A 20,914-nucleotide genomic window follows, 5' to 3' on the forward strand; every position below is an offset into this window, starting at 1 on the left:
CTATTATAATTTTGTCAGGCTAATAACTATAAAGCATCTTTTAAAAAATATACATTTTTGTCATAATAATGATCAATGATTGATATAATTGTAATCTTGAACTTTATTAGGGACTATTTTCATGAATAGGTTCTGGATAATAAATTAGAGCTGAGCTTCTAAGATGATTATCATAAACCTTAACCACATAGACAGTGAACTCTATGTTAACACTATATACTGAACTGTCTTCTTCTCTGTAATAAAATTATTTCACCATTTTCTGTTAGTCTCACCACCAGAGAACTTTTAAAATGAAGCTGATATAAACTTTACAATATTGAGTCATGCACTAAAATTTCTATATAAACTGCTAATGCTTTGAAGTAAACTGTCTGAAAATGACATTCCAGAAAATGGTTACCGTTTGTTTAATCAGTAAGAGGTTAATGAACTTGAAGGATGAACAAGAACTTGAAATCAGTTGCCTGCTTATTCAAAATTGTTTTGCAGCAATATTTTGAGAAATAAAGCAGGGAAAAGGCCCTATAAAATAGTGAAGGATTTGTATCTGTTGACCAGTTGCCAGCCAAATTAATTGAATTCTGCTTAATAATTAAAATGATAAAATAATGCAGTGTGAATGATGGAGCATTATAGAATGTCTAGGTCATAGCAACACTTGATACATAAAATGAAAAGTAGGCTCAGATATTTTCTATTATCTTGTCTGCACATCATAATTATCACACTTGCCTTTTATGCATGAATGCTTTCATCTTTAGTTTCTATTGAAATCTTGATTGACTGTGGCACCTACAAATATTTTATCCGAAAGACATTAGGCCTGCATCTAATAAAGCCAGGAGTTTGATTTTGCCCTTCAGCTGCTTTCTCATTTATACAGGTTTTTCCCAATACTATGTAGACATAAATGTAATAAAAAATCTCAAGTGAATTGTTGCAATTTTTATACTTGTTATATTGGTCTGTAATGCAGTTGCATTCTTTCTAATTTTTGGTTGATACAATTGGATTGCAAATATGGAGGAGAAGAGAGGTATAATGTTACATCGTGAATGACAGTTTGGAAGATTTTCTGTTTTTAAAATGTCTAAGTCTCACCTATTTTAGAAAAAAGATAATATCATTGCTGTTACATTAAGTTAAACAAAATATAGATTGAGATAAATTGAGAAAGTGTACAGATTTTTGTGAAAAGTAGTATTCCATTTGTCTTTTATTGGGAATAAAATGCTGTTATTTTAAAAAACTGAAAAGGATTTACTTTGAAAATTTTGGTTACTCAGCCAAAATTTGTGATTTAGGATTTTATGCAGCCAATTTTGAAAGTGTGAATGATTAGGAGGAAACTTGTTTCAAAGAACAGTAGAGTGGAAGTGAGTCGATTCTTTTAGAACCTTATATTTGCTTGAAACAAGTGTTTTGGTTTTGTTACCTTATTGAAAAAGCAGTATTCAGTAAAAGGGAATAGAAAAACATTGCTACCACGGATTAGTTTAGTTCTTGCTTTTAAGCATTTGTGTGTGTGTGTGTGTTTGTGTGTGTGCACGCGCGCACATTGTAGAATTTTTTTTAGTGACTAGTAATAATCTTAATTTGAATCCTGTGAAGGAAAAGGTCTTAGCCCAATTTTCAGGGATCCCTGTGTCAGGGGGTAGGTAGATAAAGGTCTGTGGGTGGGATGCAGACAGTCCTTCTAGGGACTCTTTGAAATCATTTACAAAATTGGGCATATATGTAGATTTCTGGAAATACCATCATCAGATACCCTGAGGTGGTTTGGTCCAAAAGAGATTATGAGCCACTACTGTCAGAGAGAATAGAAGAGCAGCAATAAATGTCATTTAAATTTTATGAACAGATTCTAAATTAACCTGCTCTCATACCTCTTTCTTGGAATTAGGGAAATATACTTTTATTAGCTCTCAAAATGGTAAATATTATTCCCTTAAGCATTCATTTAGCTGATGGTCTGAAATATTATATTAAAATGTCTAGTTTTGATAGGCTTATAAATACCCCTGATTATAAATAATCAATTTTAAGGCACCTTGTAAGCCTTAAAAATTGCAAAAGACCAGTGATATATCCTCTGCCTTCATGCCTAACTCATGCCTTAGGCATGGAGATAAATGTGTGGTGGGTTAGAGTATGTTTATTTTTGTATATCAGCAGTGTTTCACTAAAACTAGAGAAACAGTTGGTAAACTTAATTTCTTAATAATTTGATGTCAGTGTTATCACCGTTTGCATTTAAATGTAACTGGATGATTTTATTCCAGCTATGTTCCAAGTAGGATTTTAGCCACTGGGCAATAATACATGAAATACACCCAGATAACATAATTCATATGTGAGTGAAAGACATATAGTTCCCTTCTTTTAACAGAGAATGGAGAGGAAGAATTCAGGAAATGAATGCCAACTAGTAGGGAGGAGTTATAGGGAAATGAAGATATCTATGATTTTTGGGTGCAGATGGGGCTGGGCAGAGGCAGAGCCAGAAGAATCCTAATTAGTTTGACTATGACCCATTTAATCCTAGTGTTCTTGGCTTGTTGAGTCCTTGGTGACTTGTGTATAGGTTGTCCATATAACATTTCAAGGGGGTGGGAAGTGAGAGCTGAAATAAAGTGGTCTCAGGAATGCAGAAAAAAGCCATGTGTATAACACACATCCCAATTACATTGGGTGGAAATTTAAGCTCTTAAGTTTTCTGCTAACTAGCCTGAAATGGAAAAAAACTTACCCATTACATAATGCACACTGTATTTAGGAGATGAAAACAAGCAACTTGTTTAGGAGAAGCGCCTTTCTTCTCCATCCCAAGATCAGTATGACGTGCTCCTGGCACTCCTCCTGGAGAGCTCTGCTAGTAGAGATGTTGATGGATTATGGAACAGTTAGGATAGAGTGAGGCCTGGGAAGTGATAATTTTCTGTCCAGTCCCGAGTAATCACTCCATGAATGATAGTAAGCACCAACAGGCCAAATGTAGTATGTGTCTCTCATGTCAACCTCTCAAGTTAGAGAAGTGGGTAAATATTACTAGGTTTCTCCACACACAGTGTAGGTCATTGGTTCTTCTCATAGATATGCCTGCCAAGAAATTTCATGTGTAAATCAATTACTGTACATCTGTTTCTGAAAGCATTTTTCACTGAACGAGTTTTCTATATCCTTTTGTTGTATTCTTTTCCTTAGCATTGGTTTATATGGTTGCTATATTTTTCAAGCTTCATATCAGTCATATAAAACCATGATAAAATTTCATCAAAGCATACTTGGGCACCTTTCAATTATCAAAAAAAAAATCATCAGTCAAAATTTTTTGCTAGTTCAGAAATTCTTGATTTCTCTTCCCTTCTCCCTCCTTTTTTCCGTCTTTCTCTCCTCTTTCCTAAACAGTTAACAGCTATTATCGTCTTCGCCAAATTCGTGTTTGTGTACTCATAAAAAAAAATCGCTGAACTTTGATCTTAAAATCTTTTCTCAAGGCTGAAGTTTTTGGTGATTTAATACTATAGCATGTGTTTGTATTTGAATCATAAAAGATTGGGATTTAAAAATAATTCCTTAGTTAGCAATAACTAATATATTATAAAATATAAACCAGTTGACAGAATGGAGAACTTTTCTTCTGGAGGAAAGAACATACCTGTTCCATATTTTTAGAACACATCTACTCTATTTCAAAAATGATTTCATAAGATTTAATGATTTTTTTTTTGGTGGTGGGGGTCAGTTTTATTGAGGTAAAATCTACAGTAAAATTTACTTATTTTAAGAATAGAGCTCATTTAGTTTTGACAAATGTCTACAGTGGTGTAATTATTAAACCACGTGATAAGCCACTGTTATCAACATGTAACTTATTTCCAATACTCCAAAAAAGTTTCCTCATGCCTCTTTGTATTCAACCTTTCTCTCCTTTGCTGGTACCCACTAATTTAGTTTCTGTCCCTATTGTTTACCTTTTCAGGAGTGTCATATAAGTGGAATCATATTACATGTAAACTTTTGTTTTTGCCTTTTTTCATTTAAAATAATGCTTTTCACACATGCTCACCTTTATATTGAATATAAAACATCCTTTGGATGGATATAGCATGTGATCCTTGAGAGAGCTTATGGGATTCTACACAATTTTCTGTGTTGCAAAACTCCCAGCAGTACTTTGATATTCTTAGGAAAGGCTCTTGTGGATTGTATTTTAGGGTTTCAGGGCTCTGTTGGGGTCTCTGGAATACAAGCTCTTTATTATCCTAGCCTTCCATCCCTCTAACTTGTTATTTGGATTGGAAGAATGACTCCAAAGACCATCTTTCTTGTTTGAGCCTGTATAATATCTTAAAAAAGACCAAAAAATAAAAATAAATGTAAAAAGGCAGTTGACTTTAGTATGGCAAGGAATTGACTGTGTTTTATAGATTATGGTATGGAGCGAGAGTGAGTATGAAACATGTAGCCCTGCAGGTATTTTGAAGTGAAATTCATTTTAAGACAATTTGTACATAAGAAGTATTGTTTATGAAGTGTTTTTCAGGAGTATGTAAAATATGATTCTGATCGCTTATTGTAAACATAAATTCTGAATCAATGTGAAGTTCTTAATATACTGCAAATTACCTTCCTTCAGTGGTTTTCCAATTTAAATTAACTTACGAGTCACCACATTGTTCAGGTCTTGATTACAAATCCATATAGAAAGAAAATGGAATAGACTCTTCTTTCTTCACTGATTTTAATTTAAAGCTTAATTTATCTAGCATTGCAGAAAGTTGAAGATTTAAGAAGTTTGATAGATCCATTTGAATTGTTTATAAAAACATTCCCATGGATTGTGCATTTGAGGAATTCCCAGTGGTGCCTTTCTCTGTGTGTAGGACTTAGGACATCTTGTTGTGTGGACATGGCCATTATATTAGTTGTGTTACTTTCCCTCCATTCACCAGTGTTTTATTTTATGTTTATGTATTATGAATATTAACCACAAGCAGAGGGCTGCATTATTAAATGACATATGTGGCAAAACTATGCCTTTTATTACTATTGATATTATAAAGAATTCACATATTTTATTGAACTTCTTTCTTTTCTTTCTTCTTTTTGATGGAGTCTCTTTCTGTTACCCAGGATGGAGTGCAGTGATACAATCTCAGTTCACTGCAGCCTCTGCTTCCCAGGTTCAGGCGAATCTCATGCCTCAGCCTCCCAAGCAGCTAGGACTACAGGCACGCACCACCATGCCTGCCCATTTTTTTTTTTTTTTTTTTTTTTTTGAGGTGGAGTCTTACTCTGTCACCCAGGCTGGAGTGCAGTGGAGTGATCTCAGCTCACTGCAACCTCTCCCTCTTGAGTTGGAGGGATTTTCCTGCCTCAGCCTCCTGAGTAGCTGGGACTACAGGCGTGCTCTGGCACAGCTGGCTATGTTTCTGTATTTGTAGTACAGACAGGGTTTCACCATGTTGGCTAGGCTGGTCTCGAAATCCAGACCTTATGATCTACCCATCTCAGCCTCCCAAAGTGTTGGGATGACAGGCGTGAGCCACCACACCCGGCCTGTATTTTTTAGTAGAAACAAGGTTTTGCTATTTTAGGCTGGTCCCAAACTCCTGGACTCAAGTGATCCGTCTGCCTTGGCTTCCCAAAGTGGTTGGTGTGAGTCACCATACCTGGCTAAATTGGTCATGTTCTTGAGCTTTGCATATAGAGAGCCACAGAGTTAGATGTCACATTTCCAGCAGCTTCCCCTCTCATTTTGGCGGTGGAGGAGTCAGACAGCATCTATGCTTCATCCTGTCACTCATACACATTGTATGTGCCTTCCTGGTGCCTTTTCTCTTCCTTCTATGTTATTCCTCCATGATTCGCTTTCTTTTTTTCTTGTTTCTCGTTCTCTCTTTGTCTTCTTGCTTTTCCAATCCCTTCAGCACAGCTGTCTTCCCTGTGAGTGAGGAAGGTGTGGAGCAGGACATCAAGCATGTTCATTTTCCTTCAGCTTGCATCACTGAGTTAATGAGAGTCTGCCTCAGACAGAACTGCCGGATTGAAGTCAGTGATGGAGAAAACTGACTCTGTCTTGGTGCATAATGTACTGTTGAATGAAAAGGTTGCTGTATGTTTAACTTCCTTATTTAAAATCCTCCTCAAAACACTTCTCCCATTCAGACTGTTCTGGCAGGTTCTCAGGCATTTGATGGGTGATGGTTGGGAAGTTCATTCGGGAGGTTAGTGGTAATTAGTTTCAAATTGATCAGAAAGAAACCAAGAAAGGTGGGGAACTACTCTGTATCTGCTGTATGCGAAGGATTGGGACAAGTGCTTCAGGAATGATGAAATCTAGGAGTCAAAAATATTCTTCTATTAAAATGAATACCTATCTTTCCTTTTTTCCCTGTATTTTTGGCTTCAGATCCAGCATCCCACATATTTATGCTTCCTAACTTCTCTAAATATTTTCTCCATTTAGCAGATAATAGGTTGAATCCATATTTGTTTTGAATTGAAATTTATTCCTCAAGTTTAGTAATCTTACAAGTTACAAAAACAACTTATGGTAAATCTGTTTGTAAGAAAGATCAACCTTTGGTGATGTATCCTTCAATTTTTAAGAATTCTAACTCTGATTTTTAGTACAGGGCTTTTTGGTGGAACAAGTCTGTGCTTGCATAAGTCAAACAGTAAGAACACTAGCATTTATACATTAAAAAACCTATCTGAAAATTTCTTTTAATTGACACAATGCCACTTACAATAAACACATTTATTGTTTCTTTTTAGGTTTTTTCCCAAGCAGCTCCCAAGGGTGTGATGCATTTCTTCGACACAAGATGACATTGATTTCTCCATCAGTATTGAAGAAATACGGTATTCCCTTTGACAAGGTACATAATATTCATCTTACACAAATTGATTTTGTGTGTAGGATTTGTATTTAAGATGAACTTAACATAGGTAATGTATCTTTAACTTCAAGTAGAATTTTTAGGATATGGGTAGAGAAATTCAAATTTGTGTTATGGCATATCAATTATTTATCTAAATCCTAATTAGAAATTAATTTTGGGCCGGGCGCAGTGGCTCACGCCTGTAATCCCAGCACTTTGGGAGGCCGAGGCGGGTGAATCACGAGGACAAGAGATCGAGACCATCCTGGTCAACGTGGTGAAACCCTGTCTCTACTAAAAATACAAAAAAAAAAAATTAGCTGGGCATGGTGGTGCGTGCCTGTAATCCAAGCTACTCAGGAGGCAGAGGGAGGAGAATTGCCTGAACCCAGGAGGCGGAGGTTGCGGTGAGCCGAGATCGCGCCATTGCACTCCAGCCTGGGTAACAAGAGTGAAACTCTGTCTCAAAAAAAAAAAAAAAAGAAATTAATTTTATTTCAGATATATTTACTAGAGATTTCATGTTGTTGTAGTTCACTTATAATTATGCTGAAAATAAAAGGTAGCACATTCTACAAAAAAGGAGGAAGCACTTCTATATTAAAATCTTTTTTATGAGCAATATAATTTATGTATATGTGATTTATTTTCTAAAAAATTCAGAGCAATTATTAGCAATGGGTTGGTTAAAATCAATGATTATGGTAGCACTATGTTGCTTTGCTTCTAAACACATTTAGACATAATACAATTGAGATTTCATTATGGATAAAATTGCCTGATGATTTAATAATCTGATATTGCTTCTTCAAGGTTTTCTGAAGATTAGGTTCTATAAAACTCAGTAGATGCTGGATCCCACATTCATTGTGTCTATGGGTGGTTATTGGGTCAGAATTATTGCAGAGCCTGAACATTTTTATGTGAAGCAGCTAAAATGAAAAAAGGTTTTGACCAGATAAATAAAAGCTCCCTCTCAGTCTCAGGAGGATTAAGTGCTTAGCTACTTGCAGAAACATTAAAAAATAGCTCTTACTTCTAATGTATTTTTTATTTGACTTTTCTTCCCATAATCCTTGCTGTTTTCCATGTTAGAAGCTTTTTGCTTGTGACTAAATCTTTACATTTTCTTCATTTTTGTGTGTGCCTTCTTTTTGTGTGTGGGGGGTGGGGTGGGGAAGTGGGGATTTGTTCAAAGTAGAACTTTTCCAAGTGCCAGTATTCATTCTTCAGCTTGAGGTGGTTCCCTGCTCCCTCACAAACTGTCTATGCAGCAGTCACGCATGAGATATGTTTGCTTTTGTGAGTGTGCCCTCATCACTGCTTTACTCATATGTTTTTACCATGAAAAAATCATGCCTTCAAGATGTGCAGCATGGGAGATGCCTGTGGGTGTAGGGAGGCACTGGGGCTGGGCTCCAGAACTGTTGGATACAGAGGGCACAGGCTTTGCCACTCAGAGGGGCCACTGTGGCTGTGGGGCTTGTGGGGCTTTGTCCCTTCCGCAGACACCTCTGGGCACCAGGCTTTTGTGAGTCGCAGATACATCATCATCCAGTGCTTCTTTTAAATAGTTGGTGTTAGCTTCATTGGGTACTTTTACCTAAGCTGGAATATCAGAAGGTAGATGTGAAGTAGTGCAACACTGTCCCCAAGACAGAAAATCCTTCTCTGTTCATTTAGGGCTGGTGTTAGGTATTGGTGGTAGCTTAGGACTGATATATGAAGAGAGGTTATGTGAAGCAGCAGAGCTGTGGGATTGGCTTCCTTTCCCCAGAATGGAGGCCTTTGGAGCTTGGAGCTCTTTTCTGGAGGTTCCCAGCACCCTCTCTCTAGACTGTAGCTCTCTACCAGCACTAGTTGGTAGATCACTGGATGCAGTGGGCTCTCATCTGGTCTTTTGTGGGTGGCTTCTGTGGAAAGTGGCAGGATGAATTTAAGTCCTGACATGGTGAAACACCAGTGACTTTGAGGGTTGATTGGCAATGGCATTTCCTCATAAGAAATGCTGTCACTTCCCCTTTCCACTTCAACACAGGGCATGCCATGACACTGTATTCCTCAAGGAGCACATTCCCTAGTGATGATAACATAACATGTGATAGAGCAGCAAAATGGTAGCATAGGCTGTAGGATTAAACCTCCTGAGTTCATTTCTGATTCAGTCACATGATTTTTCTGAGCTTTAGTTTCTCAAATGTAAAATGGGCATAAAAAATAGTGACTACTTAATAGGGTTATTATGAGAAAAAGATAATCTTTAGAAAGAGCTTTGCATGGTATATGTTACATAGTAACACACTCTTCCTCTACAACTCAACCCTCTTCCTATAGGTAATGATGTCTCAGTTGGAATACATTTTTTCCTTATTTCATTGTGTTTGCCATATTCATACATATGTATGAAAAACCTAAGTGTAATAAACAGCTAATGTCTGCATTTTGATTATATCTCTTCTATTCTCTAGCTTTCTTTATGGTATGAGATTGAGACTGACCTATTTCTGTAAATGACAGGGAGCTAAAATTTAGAGTTGCTTTCCATGGAACAGGTGTCCTTTTTTTTTTTTTTTTTAAAAAAATTATGGCATGAGCAGGGTTTTCTACGTAGGGTAGAGAAGGTTTTTAGGCAGGATTCCATGGAGTGGGAAAAGTAGTTTTCTTATTCCAATGGCAGCGGTCCTTCCCCTCTTCTCACCTTTATGTGGGAGCAGGGTAAGTTTTGTTTCATCACATAGCATAAGAAAGAAGCACCTACATAATTAATTAGATTCAGTGAGACCAGGAAAGGACATAATTTGGCTATGTTCTCCCATGGCTCAGAGCTAGAACCATGCTGGGCACTGGTAAGCCTTTCTCTGCTGCCAGGTGACAGCTGAGCTGCTACTTATTGTAGCAGAACACCTTCCGGGGTTTCTTTGGCAGGGGACAATGGCGTTATGAGTTACATTTCAGAATTATTGGGGTAAAAAAATACTATCCCCTTTCCCCAATACCATTTTAGCGTCCATAACATGGCAAAGCTGATCAGTGGTAAAAGGTATCAGTAGAGTGATGGTCTGGGGATGGTGTAGAAAAGGGATGAAGGAGCTTTCTTGGGTGACAAAATAACATGGGCTGTATGGGTATATGCATTTGTCAAAACTGAGCAAACCGTACATTTATTATCTGAGCATTTTATTATATGTACCTTATATGTCAAAGAAAATATATATTATATTAGGGTCAGTAGGATAATTAATGTGGTTTTACAACTTTTATTATCAGAGCTAGCAAAGAATAGAGGCTCTGAATGTGAACATATAGCATTTGCTAAAGAGTTTGGCAAAGTATCTCAAGGAGAAACATTGCTTCAGTGCCGAAATCCTATGAGTAGTGTTATATTACTTTGCTTCAACTTTAAGAATTTTAAAGATATAAGGGGTCTACCCTATTATGTGCTGGGTTAGAAACATTTTAAGATCAGGAAAAAAAAAAAAAGAAACATTTTAAGATCAGATAATGCAAAACAAAGATTACTCCATTTGAAGGAGTGAACAAATAAATTTTATGAATTTGTATCAGATAGACCCTTTTTAAAAAAAGAAATAACACAGAATTTTTCTTTACTTTTTATATGAACCGTGAGATACTTTGTGTTGCTTTGGTGATTGTAAAAAAAAAAAAAAAAAAATGCCTTTAATTTAAAAAATAGAAACAGGATAAATACATTTTTAATTGTTTTTTAAAAGGCTAAGGCTTATTTAAGTGTTTTAATGATACTTAAAAATGCACTCACTCACTCTAACATACATATATTTGAATAATTCTTTGAACAGAAGTTTTACTATGAAATGGACTGTACTTATTTGAATGTTTTCTAAGTGCTAGGCTAGAGTAATTCAATGAGTACCACCAACTCTTTACCAACAAGAGTTGATAACATAGCCTGCCCAGTATGCATTATCAAAGTTTTTGTAGCTGTAGCTTTAACAATGTCAGTTACTATATGATTGTTTTTATATGTAATTCCAGTAATGCAAGTTATTAAAATATAAGAATATATAGTTTGATAGCTAATATGAACAAATTTACTTGAATAACTTGAAGCTACCTTCAATTAAAATGTAATAGCTTTGGGCCTGGCGCGGTGGCTCAAGCCTGTAATCCCAGCACTTGGGAGACTGAGGTGGGTGGATCATGAGGTCAGGAGTTCAAGACCGGCCTGACCAACATGGTGAAACCCCATCTCTACTAAAAAAATAAAAATAAAAAATTAGCTGGACATGGTAGCACACACTTGTAGTCCAAGCTACTCAGGAGGATGAGGCAAGAAAATCGCTTGAACTTGGGAAGCGGAGGTTGCACTGGCTGAGATTGCGCCACTCAGGCTGGGAGACAGAGCGAGACTCTGTCTTAAAAAAAAGAGTAATAGCTTTGATTATGTATTGTTTGATTGAATTCAAGGACCAGCAACCCACATCCTATTTAGGAAAGTCTTTTAAATGATTCCTGAAAAAGCACTATTAAAAGATTAAGTAAAGAATCTGGTGAAAATTTTTTATTGCTCTGATATCATGGCATTTCTTTCTTTTTTTTTAATGGGAAATATATTTTAATTATATTCATAATTTGGGAAGTCTTATTACTACAAAATATTATATGTTTCCTACCTTGCAGATAACTCAGGAGGCTGGAGAATTCATGATCACTTTCCCATATGGCTACCATGCTGGTTTTAATCATGGTTTCAACTGTGCAGAATCTACGAATTTCGCTACTGTCAGATGGATCGACTATGGAAAAGTTGCCAAATTGGTAAGCTATGCCTCAGAAATAAAGCATAAATTAAACGTGTATTCTGGTTTTTGTACCAGAATAAATGTGTATTTATTGTGGCAATGGTAAAATTGTGGCAAGAGGTGGAGGGAGGTATTCTGGTACAAAAACCAGAATACACATTTAATTCTTAGGCTATCTTAGGAACCCTAAGATTCTGTGCAGCATTTATTTTTCCTCACTGGCGCTATGTGCCTCTCACCATAGCAGTTCACTTCAGGCTAGATACATTTATTTTACATAGGCAGTGTTACCAATTTTAGCTGAATTTGTCTGTTTTAAGATTAGTGTGGAGCAGTTTACCCTATTAGGTAATTTTATGCAATGTGTGTTTGTTTTCTGTCTTGAGACTTTTAGTTGGTGCTTTGTAAGGTTTTCCAGTGGCATCACGTGGCTTCATGTTAGGTAGACTCAGACCTCTCCCTTTTCGAGATCAGTTCATGGCTTAGAAAACAATTTACAGAAGGGAGTGTCTGATAAAATTGTGGCAAGACGTGGAGGGAGGGTTGGTAGGAAGAAATGATTAAAACTGCCCTTAGTGCAGAAATGAAATCTTGAAAGTAATAATGTAGAACACATTTTAACAGGAAATGCATGTTCATGTTAAATTTGGTGCAAAATTTTGCATCTCCTTCCCAGTATATTTAATTTAGCTCACATACTGTGTATTTTCATTCACAAGAAATAACTTCTATTAAATTTAATTACTTCCCCCCTGTGGTGTTAAATAGAAGACATCTTCAAAGCGATGGTGGTTTCCATTAGGTTTGCTTCCTTTCCTGTGGCTTTAAGGGAAAGGTGCAGGCTGGCAGAGGGTAACTTCTAAATGAAACTGTGTGTTTACAGAGTTTGACATAGATTTAGCAGAAAATGATAAATAAAGCTTATGTGGTCTTGGCCCCTGCATGGCTCAACTTCGTATCCTTCATTCTACATTGATAAAACTTACATTTGGAGACATTAGGTGAACTTAGATACAAGTATATTCAGGGAAGAAAACCAAGTTTAATTCACCTGTGTATTTAGAAATTTGCAAAATATGTTAAAAGATAAAGTGTAGCCCTTTGGCTGCCCAGGACTCATTTGAATACATTCTGGATATAAAAGAAAGCCCCTGGTATTAGAAGACTTTTTCTGTTCTAAGTAATTTCTATTTATGATGAGTAATTCAGAAAGGAACAGAACTGTACTACTTCACATTATATATCCTGTGTATTCTAACAAAACCTAGTAAGAAATAGAAAACTCAGTGTGTGTACCCAGGCCAACCACTGCATTGCTTTTGTGGAAATGTAAGGCGTGGATCTGCCTCGAAGCAGTGTCTTGGCCATGAGGTTAGAACAAGGTTTGTTTTATAGTTTGCACCTTTACTCACTGACATAAGTCAGCTATCATAGCTGTTCAGAGTTGCCACAAATATCGATTCTTGTTTAATACAGGTCTCAGAAGTAGTCCATGATATTGACCAAAATAGGACATTCCTGCCTTGGGGAGAAGCTAAACAACCATGTACATTGGAGTTGCATTTCCACATTTCCATGTGGAAGTAGAAAGCTGAGTGTGGTGGCTTGCGCCTGTAATCCCAGCTACTCGGGAGGCTGAGACAGGAGACTCGCTTGAACCTGGGAGGCAGAGGTTGCAGTGAACCGAGATCACGCCATTGCATTCCAGCCTGGTTGACAGAGCGAGACTCTGTCTCAAAAAAAAAGAAATTTCATTGTTTGTGTAAAGCTCAGATACACTTCTTCCACGTTTTATAGCAAATTCCTAGATATTGGATATTCTCAGCTGAATTATTGTATTTGGGAGATGTTTCTGTCCCTGTGGATATATTCTCTGTTTTTTCAGTCCTTCAGTCCAGATGGTCCTTTTTCATGGTATCTATCCAAATTGCCTCATCTCTCAAACAGAAATTTTTTTTGTGTGTGTATGAGTTGTGTAGAACATCTGGGGAAAATAGAGGAAGGAGTGAAGGGATATTTACCTTTTAGTCTCGGTAGCTACTTAGTTTGACAATCCCTGTTTCTAATATTCTCTTATGATGCCCCAGGCCTTACCATTTTTCTCATTTCTCTCTTTGCTTCTGTTTTCCTCAATGAGGATCATTCTGTTCTCTTGTCTTAACATGCAAAATATAGCATAGCCAAATCCTGTAAGATGCTCCAGAACAAAAGGGCCTTGCGTTTAGTAGGACCAACTGACCTAAGAAGGCAGTCGTGTAATTTCCCCCCATTTCACTAATCAAAGAAAAGATCATTACTGAAAAAACTTGAGAGTGATGTTTCAGGTAGCTGCTGCATGTTCATTTGCTGCTGATGGGCAGGATCAGGTTTTGTGAGTGCTCAGTGAGTTTCTCCTGTGCTGCATGTATGTACAAAGAAGAAAGACATATATTTGTCTTCAAAGAGCTTTCAGAAAGAACAGAAGGACTTTTAATAAAACTTCACTTGCAAAATTGTAGTATTAGCGGAACATACCATCTAGGTATTTGTTTTAGGAATTTTTGTGGCTTTGAATGTTGGTGTAACAGAGTGAAATGCAATTATTTTTTCTTGATAGAGATTTAAAAATATGTAAGACCTCATGTAGCAGTTGAAATAAGACATTTGTGCATATTTGAGATGACCATTTTCTGTTTCTGGAGCTTTCTTTCCTTCTGTATGGAAGTCCGTGATTACTCTGTATAGCTGCTGCCGTGACACTCACAGGTCTGCTTCCTGGCTAGTTTGGATCAAAGCACTGGCCTGCAGGTTGTATTTCATTTTTCCGTTTGCTGGGATGAAGTGCAGTTGTTTGGATGTTAGGTTTGATGGATTTGTTTGCCACTGCATTCATTAGCTTCACATCAAAAAACTGACAGGCTGTTAAATGAAACTTTGGCTTAGATTTTCAGCTTGACTGTTTGGAGACATTTGTGAAGATATTTTGTTTTTGTGTTTGAGCAGCCTCAAGCACTATGATTGTCTCGAAGGGAAGAAAAGTTATTTACTGTACTGATTTTCTTGAGTAAAAAAGAATCATTGTCTTGGGGACAGTCATATCTAGTCTATACCATCCGAAGCAGTGTATTTATTACAGTGTGTGCAGTGAAAGAGACTTACTGTGCCAGGATAAATAATATTATCTTTTTGGAAGGAAAGGTAATACCTGGTGACATGAAAATGATATCGTTGATTTTGCATTAATTTTAAGTGATATTATATTAACATGATATGTCAGAAAGTTGAAAAATTGTACTTCAGAGCTGGGAATGTTCTCTTACAAACTCCAGGAGTACTACTCCACTATCTAATTTTAGGACATTTTGATATTTGAATCCTCAAATGTTTGAACAAGTTTAAAAAGAGATGATAGAATATTGAAACTGATTTCCCTTTAATCTGGCAGGGGTTTCAACTATTAAATTGTCTCGCATGTAAGTGCCATGATGTAGGTTCATTTTGTTTTATATTTCAATTCTCTAAAATTAAATTAGATATTTCTTAAATCAGGTAGCATCCTTCCAAAACATCTTTAATGTTGGGTATTCTTTATTTAAAAAATCAGGAATCATTTTTGTGGTGAGTCTCTAGGGTATATTTTAATATGCTTTGATCACGAAATGCTAGTATAGTGATATTTCTGTGTTCCTGTGACATGTGAAGGAAAGAAAATATAGACTCCTTTGAATATTTTTCATTTAACAGTTCTTGGCATTTCATTTTAAGTGTCTGACATGACGTATATAATATGAACTTCCTTAGTATGGGGATTTTATGTTCTGCATTTTTCTTTTCCATTTTACCTCTACTTTTTGCTGTTTCTGATGGAGTATTGTAACAGAGCTGATGAGTAGCTTTGCTGCGCTTTTTTTTTTTAATGCTTTACTTTTAAGAGCATTTATAGATTCACAGCAAAATTGAGAGGAATGTACAGGGATTCCCTGTATTCCCCTTCTCTCTACATGTGCACAGCCTACTGCATTATCAACATCCTTAACTAGAGAGGTGCATTTCTTACAAATGAAGAACCTACATTGATGTACCATTCCCCAAAGTCCATACCTTTTTTAAATAAAAAAAATTTTTTTAAAAGGAAACCCAAGCAACCGGACTAAAGTCCACAGTTTACCTTAGGGTTCACTCTGGGTGTTGTACATTCAATGGGTTTGAGCAAATGTTCAGTGACAGGCATCCAACATTATAGTATCATACATAGTAGTTTCACTGCCCTATGAATCCTCTGTGCCTTTTCCGTAGGGCATGTGCTTGTGTGTGTATGTGTATCACTTTTTAGCCCATGTGAAACCTCTAACTCTGGGGAGTTAGTGTTCACACCTGGAAGAAGTAGTAAGAGATATGAAGGACATAGTCACATTATGCCCTCTCTTTATACTGATAAAATACTGAGTTGTGGGATTCAGGAAATCTGAAACTTAAAGAAAGCTGAGACTTCTATGAGAGAGCCATCTGGAGCTGAAGTCCTCAAAACTAGGGAGCCCAATGTCATTTGTTGTTACCTTGCATTTGCTGCATTGTGAGATTTGAATAGAAGTGGTAAGCCTTGTGACGCTGATGTTTAGTTCCTAACCTGAAATCAAGGCATTATCTGCTTTTGAGTGTATAGTTTGTTAGTACCATAAGAAAAGGTAAATTTGCCCTTCGAATAACTTTTATACTCTATTGAGAATTAGTTTGTTTTTAATTCAGTCTACATTCCTATAGTTAAATACATTAATAATATTAGTTGACATTGTCTTCAATATGTCAGATCGAGCTCTGGGCGCTGGATACATGTTACTTTTCTTGATCAGTGATGATGATATACATTCAGAGATAATTGCTTTCTGTTCTATAGTAGCCCCCTTTTTAAGATGTCTCATTTTCTGGGTAGTCCTATGGCTTAGGTTGAATTGGAGGGAGTTCGGGATGAAGAATAAAATGAGGCGGTGAGGCTGGCTTAGATGTAGGTTTGCCCCAATGTCCTGTATCCTTCTGGACTCATTTTTCTGGCTGTAGTGAATTAAATAGGTGCCAGCCACATCTGTGATTTGCGGGATCACTCTCAAGATCCTTGAAGATTCAGAATGATCCTGTCCCATGAAAGCTGTAGTTGATGCCACTACCAGGTGGCTCTGGACTCATTCTCACAATTGGTTGAGTTTGGATTCCTAAAGCCAGTAGAGCCAGGGGCACAGTGGCTTACACCTGTCATCCCAGCACTTTGGGAGGGTGACGTGGTAGGAATGCTTGAGTCCAGGAGTTCAAGGTCACAGTGAGCTGTGATCACGACACTACACTCCAGCCTGGGCAACAGAGCAAGACCTTGTCTCAAAATGTAAAGAGAAGCCAATGGACGTGTTATTTTGGATTCTTCTTCTCTGTCATTATACCTACATGTGAATTCTTTTTTAATTTGTAGTGCAACCATCGTTAACTCTGAGGCTTTGACCTTGCTCTTTGATTAAGGAGGTTGGGGTGAGAACAACGGTTCTCTGCCTTCTCTGTCATTTTATCAAGTATGAGTGGGGAGATTCTGAGGCATCTGTCTGGATAAAAGGACTGGTGTATAGAGAATGAGATCAAAGTTGAGGGGACACCTACCTCAATATATATTTCTATGATTATCAGGGGCCATATTTTAGCGGAGGATGTTTGAAGCTTTAGAATTAAAAAAAATACCTTAGTTTGGAGTTTACCATGGTTTTTCAGTGTTTATAATAGTAAACACATAGGAAAAAAGTCCACTAAAGGCTCTATTCTAGATATAGTGACTGAAGAAGAGGGCAAAAGTTGGCAGTGTTTTCTGGCTCATGGTTACCCAAAAGAGAAAGTACTGGACAGAACATGAGGTGATGTTTGAGAGAAGCAGGCTGGCCAACCCCTGGAGAGAAGGAAGGGCTGGTGGGAGAGTCGGCAGGGCTCTGGGCACCCCCCTAGAGTTTGTCATTGTCAGATGCCCTGGCTCACCACAGCTTCTCATCCTTTCCCACACAGGATTTCCTGTACTTCCACCCCTGCAGCTTCTGCTGAGGTGACACACATAGGGGTCCTTACCTCACATAAGGGATTGTCAGGTGTGCGGTCCCAGGGTTGATGCACAGCTCAGTGGCCTCATGAGGTCTCAGGTACTTCCGCTCCTTCAGAATCACTGTCTCTGGGCAGGTTTGTCTCGATAGCTGTGCTTTCTCCAGACATCCTGTCACCAAGGGCAGGAAGGAAGGAGACAGAGTGGGAACTAGGCTCACCTATCGCTGTTTGTGAGGAAAATCATTCCTTGAAACCCACCTGAAAACATCCTTTTATGCCCCATGGCCAACTGTTAGAAAGGCTGGGAAGGTAACTGGCAAGTAACTGGTGTTTTTAGGGAAAGTGGCTCTGCCTGTGGAGAAGAAAAGATGGAAGAAAGAAGGAAAAAGATTCATTGACAGAATCTGCCACAATCTGTGCTTCTGATACTTCAATTCTTTACACATATTTACTTTTAGTACCCATTATTTGATGGGCCCTGTGCTGTGGTTAAAAAACTAAATAAGATATGTAGTTTCTGCATCGTGGTGCTTACAGACTGCAGTCTATATTCTCAGCTCTGTGGAACATTAGAAGTACTTGCCCCTGCCTCACCAAAGTCAGTAGGATTTGAATCTCTGAGGATGAGGTTCAAGCATTTGCATTTCTGAAACCCCCCTGTGATTCTGGTGGATGCTGTGAGCCATGGGTTTTTAGGGAGTTAAATTAGGACTTTTTTGTTTGGATTGGGGTTCTTCTGCATCTTGTATTTTTTTCCACCAATATGAATTTTGAGTTTGAAAACATCAACTTGATATCTATTTATAAGTTGGAGATGTGTAATGATTTGCAGATATGTCATTTATAGCCTCTTTTCTGTAAGAATTAGTAGGTATTATGAGCACATAGAGAATTGTGCTCACATATTTCATGGATATCAAGTAAACATGCCCTATAGTGTTTTAAAGGGGAGGAAGGGAAAGTGTTGGAAAAGAAATAGAGCGGATGTTAAAGATAGGAATGCATTGTATATACCTCTTTCTAAAGAGCTTAGTAAATGTCCTGATGGCTTCCTGGAGTACCCGTTAAAAAAACCAACATAATCAGCTGGGACTGTGTTGGAATTCTGGTTCTGTTTTGAATAGTTGTGTGACATGGGGCAAATGACATGTCTTTGTGAACCTTAGTTTTCCTATCCACAAAGAGGGTGTTAACTTGTGCCTCACATGTTGTGGTGCGGATGAGGGCAGTGATGGGAGAACTCGCCTAGCACTATGCCCCTCTCATCAAGCACATATTTAGGAAGTGATTCATTGTGGGCCATTTTTACATCAGGGAACTCCCTGAATACTAATTTAAGGGAAGATCCATGGAGTTCAGGCCTGAGGTGCTGAGAAGCAGTGTTTGCAGGGTAAGTGCCAACAGCAGACTGGGCAGATGGACTTCAGATATTTTTACTGATTCTCACTCACATTCAGGTGTGCTTTCTGCTGAACTGAAAGCAGTATGAAAACAAGTGCCAGTAACTAGCAGTGTTTGGGTTTCTGTGGACCAGATTGCTGAGAAGGAATTTGAAGGAGCTGTTGCTTATATCTTCAAAAACACAGTGTAGCTCTTGTGCCCCTTGTTGAATTTGAAAGGCTGTGTTTTGTAATCCCTTGGAAGAAAACACCATCCTGGGCGTTAGAGATTACCGCTAAGCTTTGACTGTATTTCACACATCAGTTTCGTATACTCCAGGTTTTTTGGTTGAACTAAAAAAATGCAGTTAGTTTCTATAACTGTTTAAAATTTTCATAAAATGTATTTTTGTAAGGCCTAGAAATCATTTTCAGTGATTTTTGTCAGTGTATTCCCAGTTCTCAGGAATGCGTATTCAGGGTAGTCCTTTGCTTTTGAGTGTTAATTTTTTAAAAAGGTGATCATTTTGTTGATTATTGAAATAGCATAAAAACTTGTTTCTTTGAAGGTAACTAAAATTGAAATAGTTTTCAAGCTTATATGGTATTCAAAGTAGTAATGAAGGATTTCTTTTTTTTTCTTTCATATTAGCAAAGATAAAAAAAAAAAATTCCCAGTACTCAGGAGAATGTAGTTGGTAGAGTGGGCACTGTGTTCTCCTGGCAGGAATATGATTGGAGTAAAGCATCCTGAAGAGCAGGTGGGCAGTGTGCATCAGTCTTGGTAAACATCTTCTTACCCTTTAGCCATCTTCTTATCCTTCTAGGAAATGAGCAGAAATATAGCAGGAGGTAACTGTTGTAGAGACAGTTTTATCAGAGAAAATGGGATTATGACTAAAATATCCAGTGACATGGGAATTTTTGAATAAATGATTGTGTCCATATACTATAATTTTAAAAAATTTACAGAAAAGCATTGGAAAGGAAATCACTATGACTCTTAATATTACTACTCAAATTGTTAAAATTTGTAAAAATAAAATATTTAATAACATCCCTTTTAGCTTATTAAAGATAAAAAACTTATAGTTCATTGTATATCTCTTAAAAATATCAGCATATATCTGTATCTTTAAAAAAATCTACACAGTGTTTTTCAAGATTGTATATATTGTTTTGCAGTGTTTTTAATATTCTGTTTTAATATCTTTCATTAGCTATGTGCAGTGGCTCACACCTGTAATCCCAGCACTTTGAGAGGCTGAGTAGGGCACATCACTTGAGATCACGAGTTCGAGACCAGCCTGGCTGACATGGTGAAACCCTGTCACTACTAAAAATACAAAAATTAGCTGAGCATGGTGGTGGGTACATGTAATCCCAACTAGCCAGGAGGCTGAGGCAGGAGAATCGCTTGAACCTGGGAGGTAGAGGTTGTGGTGAGCTGAGACTGTGCCACTGTCCTCCAGCCTGGGTGACAGAGTAGGACTCCATCTAAAAAAAAAAAAATTTATTTATCTGTTTATATCTATCCATATATTTATATCTATATCTATAGATGTCTTTTCATTTATGGCAAATAAAACACTTTTAGGTTATAGATACTTATTAGAAAAAAATTGTAGCATATCCCGAAAGAATGTGGCAGGTGGTTTGCATTGGATTTTTTTCTCTGAGGGGTATCACAGAACCACAGTAGTACATAAGAGGTCATTGCACAGATCTTGTTAACAAATCAGAATGTTGAAAATGAGCACCTTAGTTCATGGATCTGTTTGCATTCCCTGGGTGCAGAGCAGATGGTAGGTGGGCT

The 20,914-nt window shown here is 37.3% G+C and overlaps 1 protein-coding gene across 7 annotated transcripts in view; it reads left to right on the forward strand.

Annotated features, from left to right (window-relative positions):
* Nucleotides 1-20,914, forward strand: part of KDM4C (lysine demethylase 4C) — a 418,510-nt gene that overhangs the window by 132,033 nt on the left and 265,563 nt on the right. For all 7 annotated transcript variants that reach the window (XM_035305424.3, XM_035305451.3, XM_078368791.1 and 4 more), the window contains exons 7-8: nt 6,787-6,890; nt 11,553-11,690. In XM_035305424.3, coding sequence (XP_035161315.3) covers nt 6,787-6,890; nt 11,553-11,690 — 242 coding nt within the window. The remainder of the gene's footprint in view (nt 1-6,786; nt 6,891-11,552; nt 11,691-20,914) is intronic.

The sequence above is a fragment of the Callithrix jacchus genome, chromosome 1 (genome assembly GCF_049354715.1).
Source record: "Callithrix jacchus isolate 240 chromosome 1, calJac240_pri, whole genome shotgun sequence".
Taxonomy (NCBI): domain Eukaryota; kingdom Metazoa; phylum Chordata; class Mammalia; order Primates; family Cebidae; genus Callithrix; species Callithrix jacchus.